Source organism: Alligator sinensis, unplaced genomic scaffold, assembly GCF_000455745.1.
Source record: "Alligator sinensis unplaced genomic scaffold, ASM45574v1 scaffold937_1, whole genome shotgun sequence".
NCBI classification, from domain to species: Eukaryota; Metazoa; Chordata; order Crocodylia; family Alligatoridae; genus Alligator; species Alligator sinensis.
This window is the reverse complement of record NW_005842257.1, coordinates 326810-334845: the sequence shown is the minus strand read 5'-3', so window position 1 is coordinate 334845 and position 8036 is coordinate 326810. Positions and strand designations below refer to the sequence as shown.

Below are 8036 nucleotides of genomic sequence, written 5' to 3'. Positions count from 1 at the left end.
GCCCAAGGATTTCAGGCCGTAAGAGGACTTACGTGTCGCCCTCTCCTCCCAGTAGAAGTGCGAGCCCAGTAGGTTTTAGGATAAGCAGTAAAAAAAAGGGTTTACTTTAGACAAGACAATATAAAGCCCTATAAAGCAAACTGGCCATACCCCAAGCCCATTGCTGCTCCACGTTTAAAGATCTGAAGTCCTTTAATTCTGCACTAGTTTTTGACAACGGGGTCTGCTGCCTTTTCGGACCATTTGGTTACAATCGGTACCACTGTCAATGGCATATTTTTAAAGTAGCTAAAAACAGAAAGAAAATCCTTCTTGCAAGGTGCCGGATTAACGAGACTGGAAATAGATGGCCTTGCTTTAACCACGGACAAGATTAGAGTAGAATGAAATAGCGAAGCACTGGGATTTTAGTCCTAAAACTTCAGGGCAGCCTCAGCTGCGGTCATTAGCAGCCTTCATAAATGCTAAATTATTTTTCTCATCCGGCCCTGCGGTTTCCTAAGGAATTTTTAGTCCTAACACTGTTTCTTATTGGTAGAAGTGTAAGTCTCAGCTGCTAAAATGATTTGATTATGTACAACTTATTCTCCAATGCAATATTCCTACATGCTTTTATCCAAAGGAATCTATCCGGGCTCTTCATATTTTCCCCAACTGCTGTTTGGGGAAGCAGGTTATTTTGCCCTTAAGCATAAAGCTCTTCCCCCTCCCTTCATTGGGAAGTACTTGTATAACAGATTTACAAATCGATTTAGAACGATGACAGCAGCAATAATGCGCTTTATGAGCACGACGGGTACTAATACGGCAGCTAAATTAAACACAAGTTTGCATACGCTCGGCTGGGACTCAAATTTATGGCTAGCAATGATGGGAACGAAGGTGGCGAGTCTGATCATATCAATTCAGCCTGAATTTATTCCTGAATGCCACAGGTAATTGGTAGGCTATGTTCATAATGTTTATAACGCAGTTCCCAGACGAGGTTGAATGGCAAGTTTCAGCTAACAAGGCAACAGTCCCAGCGATGTCACAACTATAACTATATATCACAACGATAACCGGGCAAAGAAATCCGGTTTTGGGGTTTAGGTAGCTGTTTTTCACACAGCAGTTGTCATCATGGTCATCAGCAGGGGCTGGGTAAAATTCATGACCAGGCACCGATTAAGTCTCAGTTCAGCTCTACGCGTTAGGATGGCTTAGTGCATGGACCTCTCCCAGGGTCCCGATGGGACCATCGCATCATCTAGATGCTCCCAGATAGGACCATGGACCTTCCTGTGCATCTCAAGCCATCTGAGCTTACGAGCAGCAATTTTCCTTCCAAATCATGGATGAAACCATCAAGTTGGATTGGGGCCTACTATCAATCCTTGCAGCTCTCCACTAGAAACTCTCACATGACAGGTGGTTTCCCTACTGAAAACTCATTTTTGAGAGCTATGATTTCATCAGCTCTTCATTTGGCATGCACTAGGCTGACAGGGTGTTCATGTCCTAGTCCTTTGGACAAGGCTAACTCACACCTACTGGTGGGGAAGTGCCAAGGAAGAGCTTGGAGCACAGACACCTGGAGACACAGCGTCTCATCTGCAATGATTTAGCCCATTTGGACTTGAAAGCATTGTCTGAGGGGATGCAAAAGAGAACACATGCACTCTAGCCTAAAACAGATACAGCTCAGCTTTTGCAGCCTTGCATGTTAAAGAGGGTCTCAGACACAGCGTGCCGTCTTGTCAGAGCTCATTGGATCCAAAAGGAAATGACAGAGGCCTTCTATGTTCACGTGCAAAGGGCTCTCATCGGTGCTTTGCTTTTCACAAGCCTTGCAGTGAGAGTGGCTGACAGTCTATCAATTATTAATACTGTGCCACACTGCTTTTGCAGCACGGAGAAAGGAAGAAGAAGAAGAAGAAGAACTTTTCCACTGTGCTGAAGTGTCTCTCTTGGAGTTAGGGATCGCCAGGGTGCGGGAGGGCATGAATCCACCCCTCTCCTGCTCAGACAGAGACCAGAATTTGGAGCCCACTACAAAGAGCCTGCTCCTGGATGACGACGGCGTGACCGACCCCTGGAGAACTGCATCCTTACCCCCGTTGGGACATGCCTTCGGGTATAAGTTTGTTCTGGTGTGACCAAGAAGTGGAAACCCAATGGATACCCTACATTGGTACAACTTAGTACAATTTGTTGAACGGGGTCTTTGTCTTAGCATATCTCTGGATATTCTCATCAATTATAAACTGTCCAGTTTGGTGCTAATCTTTAGTCTTCGGTAGCAGGAGGCTCCATGAGTGAAATTCTACTTTGCTTAAAAAAAAGTTATTTTGGGGGTTTGTCTGAAATTTGCTGCCTTTCAGTGGAGCGTGTTCCCTTACTCTGGCATTATGGGGAAGGGCAGACCCTCACTCTCTAACCTGGGGACTTCCCTGACTCATCCCTGCCATACCCACATTGCCCTGCAATGACACCCTGTGTGGCAGGGAAGTGCTCCTATTCCTATTTTACAGATGGGAAATCGAGGCACGCAGGAGCTAAGTGGCAGGGTCATGTCAGAGAGGAAGTGAAGCATATCCCAGGCTAGTGACCTCACCATTACTGGTGACCCTACTGGTCTTCTCCATTATCTTACACCCCTTTGTCTCCCCGCTCACTTATATCCTCTCTAGGCAAAGCAGCTGCAGTGTTTTCAGTTCCTTCCCACTGGAAATCTCTCGATTACGCTAATACTTGCTCCACGTCTACAGTCCTTTGCACTTCTGCTCTCTCCAGGAGACAGGCTCAGCTGTCTGAAACAGGAAATCCTAACGAAGCGCATAGGTAACGACGTATCCCACGCCACGGCACTATGCACTGGCATGACCCCGTAGCCCCTTGGCTTAGGCATCCTGGCCTCTTGGACCTAAACTCCCTGTCCTGCTCTGCTCTCCCTTCATGCTATTCATGTGGCCCAAGGAGGAATAACTTGAATCAGTGCTTTTTCTTCCACTGCATTTCCTGCAGCCCTTGGCACAGGGGTCATGTCACTGGTGGGAATCAGCACAAGGACACGGCAATGGGGGCAGAGGGGAGGTGTTTCCTCCAATATACAGAAATGAAGGAAACATGAATGCACCATGGACGTAAGAAACACTAAGCAACTTAATCTGGCTTCTTGGGAGAGCCCTGACCTGCAATGTCATAGGCATTAATGAAACCGGCATTAATTCTTGAGAGAATTCAATATATTGATGCTGTCTGTTTCTTTTCCACCAACTAGATACTGATGAGTAAGCTAGAAAATATCCATCATACATTTAAAAAAAAAAAAAAAAAAAAAAAAAAAAGAGGGAAGCCAAGTAGGATTTCTCATTTGGCTTCCTTCCTTTACCACCCTGGACCCCCAGGACCTTGCAAGCGCTTTAGCAAATTTTGTGGTAAAGCAGAGCACGCAAGAGATGTATGAACCCAATATGTTTTTCTGTGTCTCAACACTATGCTGCGGTATTTGGAAACACGGCTATAGCACAGGGTTAGCCGGGGCTTGGATCAACTTTTTCCCTCTCCTTTCACAGGGGAATTCAGTGTGGTGAGCTGAAGGCCCTCTGGTACAATATACACATACTGTCACACTTAGAAGGTTTCAGGAGGGCCGGACTGGTTTTCATCCCTGCTCGAGCTCCTCATAAATTAGGTTCATTTTGCAAACAGAAGGCGGCAGTTCATTCGGATGGGGTCTACCTGCAGAATCCACAACTCAGAGACCGGGAAAATGTTTTTTCCACTGCCTCAGTGCAGTTGAGGAGTTGACATTTGCTGCAGAGAATGCCGGATGCAATGGCTAGTTCAGCAAACATACGACTCCATCCAATTCAGGCGGGAGACAGGAGATACCAGAGCCGGGGCCTGTCCCAACGCCCTGCTGAAAGACTCCTCTTCATCCCAATGGGCTTAGAAGCAAGCAAGAAGGTGAATGAGAAAGAGGGTAAGACACGCCAGCAAGGAAAGCGTGGGAGGAAGAAGAATGAAGAGGCAAAGGTAAAGCGCCGTTGAGTCCAAGAGTAGAGTCAATGAAAGGTGGCTGGCAGTAGTTTAGTATTCAAAGAAAGAGGACTCAGATGCCAGAGTTTAGCTTTTGTGAACTATTGGCCTGCACATAGGCCTATATGCAGCTGAAGCCTATATGCATATAGGCCTATATGCACAGTGAAGCTGCTGTGTAGTACTGGGCACACCCCGCCGCTCCCCCTTTTATCTCAGGGTACTGAGTTTGTGTGCCCATACCCTTAGTCCATGAGCAATGAGGGCCAGGGACTAACTCTTCCTACGCATACACACAGCACCTAGCACGACAGAGCTCTGGGCATTGATGAGCGGCTCGCTCTACACCAATGCTACCATTAACCATTACACCTAGTACTACTTGGTGGTAAAAAACTTCCTACCTCACTAGAGGACCCAGGAGATACGCAGATTCTTGTTTTTAATGGTTTAAAGACAATCGAGCGGCTTGCCTTTTGCAAAGCAGCAAAAGGATGTGCTTTGTTTCTGATCGTGGCCATCTTCACAACCCCCGTTATGTCTTTTAAACAGGATTGATTTTTCCAGATACTCTGTTACCAATTTGGAACTGTAAACTCTCTGTTGCTTCCTTCGGGGAAACTGCTGGCCACTCTTCCCTTAATCTGGTTTGTCTATTAAGACGAGGTTCGGTTTTTCCCCTCCCTGTAGCTTATCTGAGCCATTAATTAAGTGAATATTTTAAAAGTTATTTTAAACACCGACAGCAGGCCTCTTAAAGAATTCAATTAACTTTTGGCTTGTTTGGCAATAAATAGTGCAAGACTGCGGTCTGCCATTCTTTATTCGTGCTCTAGCGTCTCGAGATTGCCCAGATGTTTCGTCCGCCAGTTCCCCGGCATGGCAGGCTTTCGCCCGAGGGCTGCTGCAGTGCTACCCCTCTGCTCTCCTGACTCTAGTTAATCTCTGCTGCTGTCAGAGCTGTCAGGCAAATGGTGAATCACAGCCTCCCACCGCAATCCCCCCGAGCCCCCGAGGGACAGCCCGGGGCAGACAGCTGCACAAACCCGCACCCAACTAAGGCTCTTCTCATGCTGGATCTTACAAATCAAACTTGGAGATAATCTGAAAGCCTGACTGACAGGGCCCAGCTCTGAGACAACAGAAATTTGTCAAAAACAAATTGGTTGTCTTTCAAGCGGACACCCTTCGCAGTATTTTTTCCCTCCCCCCGCCGCTGCGAAGAGACTTCCCTTCTCCCAACCAACAACTAGGTCCTTTCTCCTCTAAACAAACTAGAATTACAAAAGAATGCTGTTCTGCTCTACTTAATAGATTTGCACATTTTTCCCTTTCTTCTTTAGCCTTTCCCAGTATAACATATAATCCTTTGCACCTGCAAAAGCTCCACAAACCGCCGACTGCCAAGAATCGACCACGTGACCCTGCTTCCACGACCAGAGATCCTGTGTTTAAAGAGAAAGGAAAATAAAAAAGTTATTAAATGTTTGGATCTGTCTGATCCCCATGTGGGTTAGCTCCAAGGATGGGAACTCAAGTGCAAAGCTATTTTTGCAGCATTTTTCAGTGATGTAATAAGTGCTTTTCCCCCCAAGGAACTTGTGTACTTGGACACGCAGATGGAGTGAGAAAGATGTCTGGAACTGAAGAGGGTTTGAAACAAATCACTTTCAGGGATTTCATATGTATGTATTTAAGCCTGCAAGCAATGCAACTCGGCAAATATTTCGCGGATTTATTTTTCTTTTTTTGGCAGATAAAGCAAGGCAAAGCAGAATGTGGTAGGGGGAACATACAAAAACTAACATCAGTGCTGTCCGCATGTGCCAAACACCCGTACTTGGAAACAGAAAGCTCCAAGCTCAGTAAAATATGACCTATTTTCCACCCCCATTTGTGTTTCTTTAAAACAATTGCTCCAAGCCCAATACACTGTGATGCAGGTGTGCCGCTGCTATTCACCAGTTGCATTGCAGACCATATGCTTTTCTTCCCCCACACACAGCTCTCATGCCATTTTAAATCATCATTTATCTAAGGAAACAAAAAGAAAAGAAAACCCCACCAACATGCATGGCGGTTCCAGCGTTAAAAATCAGATGGGCAACGCTTGCTTTCCATCAGCAAGACAGAGCAAACCAAAAAGGACCGCTTCCGTGTTGCCCGGTCCTCTCCTCAACACCCAGGTTATTTAATCTTCACCGTTTCTATCTCATCCTCTATTTGCTTCCTGAGTTTTTTGGAGCAGGGACTGTCACTTTATTGCACTCAAGTACGGTGCCTCGGAGCCTAATGGAGATCTTGTTCTCGGTCCCCTCTTGGCACTAAGATCACAGAAATAAATGAGGTTCCTATAAAATGAGCGCGTCCTTTTGCTTTTCCGAAGGGTGCACTTATGGAAGCTCTTTAATCCCGAGCTAGCTGTATGCTAAATGCCTCTCACAATCAATGAGGTAACTCGGTCAGCCCAAGTCTTGTGACAGCAACATTGGGCCCCCGATTAGGTGCAAACATCCCAGCGTGACTCTATCAGGCCAGCTTTTATCCCTGGACGACTCTTCCATCGAATGCTATCTAGAGGCCTCCTCAGGTCACTTTATTGGCCATGCTTACGGTTTATCTACCCACTGTACGACCCGAATGGTTGAACAACAAACAAGTCACGATGCAGTCTGGTGTTTTGCCACAGCTAAATCGTTGCGGCTCTACTTTGGTACAACGTTATGGATTTCTCTCCCCCTTGAGCTGGCCATTCATTTCCCTATTGACTTAAACCATGAAAGGGGGCTTTTCAACATGGGTTGAAAAGCTGATATCATCCACAGCAGACAACCGAAGAAGAAAAGGCGTGCATTCATAATCTCCCAGAACCTTTGGATCTTCCTCAGAAATAACATACACAGTTTGCGCACACACAATTTTTCATGCATTTCATTCTTCCCTGGAGGTCATCTATGCTTCTGTCTAAGAAAAAAAGGGAAACATTTCCCTGAGTGACAGGTGAGACATCAGAGCCTAAATCACATTTTCAAAAGTGACTTAGGAGCTTCCCTGCCCTCTTTGAAAACAGGACTTGGACACTTCTGAGTGTTTTATTTTTCTTTAGATAATTGTGTGTCTTTAGATAACTGTGTGTAAAAGGACTGAGGCAACAAGAATGGATTTAGGGTAATAACGGGAGGACTGACTTAGGTAACATGAGGCTACCCAACCTTATTCAAACCCCAATGAGTCTTTCCATCAGTACCAATGGGCACGCAATAAGGACCTAAACCAATAGATGAACATTACAGCCACATTTCAGAACAGTGACTTTATGGACAACTTTGGTGCAAGAAGTGGAAATCCAATGGACACCCTACACTGGTATAACTTAGTAAAAAACTGGTGTTGGCTTATGCTGGGAAAACTCAGGGTTAAAGTTATACTTTTATAAGGTACATGGGTATATAGGTGGGCAGGTACCATGGCAAGGTGCTGCAATAGCACTTCCCACCCTAGGATAGATAGTCATTTGTCTGCTCTGCACCAGGATAAATGGCATTGGTGTGTAAACCTAACATATTGGGTGTGCAGGTGCTCATTACTCACGTTGTTACTGTACGATCTTACTCAATTCCTTTAGGAAGTTCGAACAAGACGTGACCCTATTCATATTTAAACACTGACTTGCAAATTAAGTCGAACGTCCTCCTGTATGTTTATACGTTGCAGGTTGGAGAAGAGCCTGCCTAGTGATACAGCCAACTATATACACAGACACAGTCAAGGCAAAGAAGGATTCATTCCTACAGTCTCTGGTTGTAACCGATAACAAGAACTATGCGGGATACAATACTGTTTAGTGGAGCGCAGCTAGGCCAATTCAATGAAATGAGGCAAAAGGAGAATTGAGACCGATCTCAGGAAGAACATTCCCTACCAGTGAGGTTTATTTAACCGTGGAGCAGCCTCTCGAGGGAAGATAGGAAAACCCTCTTATTTAAGTCATTTAAAAATAGACTGGAGAAGGC

General features: G+C 45.6%; 1 protein-coding gene across 1 annotated transcript in view; it reads right to left on the bottom strand.

The window, feature by feature from the left end:
* The window catches only part of SLC25A26 (solute carrier family 25 member 26), a 96015-nt gene that overhangs the window by 11371 nt on the left and 76608 nt on the right, over nt 1-8036 (bottom strand). The window contains exon 7 of the mRNA XM_025208867.1: nt 5399-5468. Coding sequence (XP_025064652.1) covers nt 5399-5468 — 70 coding nt within the window. The remainder of the gene's footprint in view (nt 1-5398; nt 5469-8036) is intronic.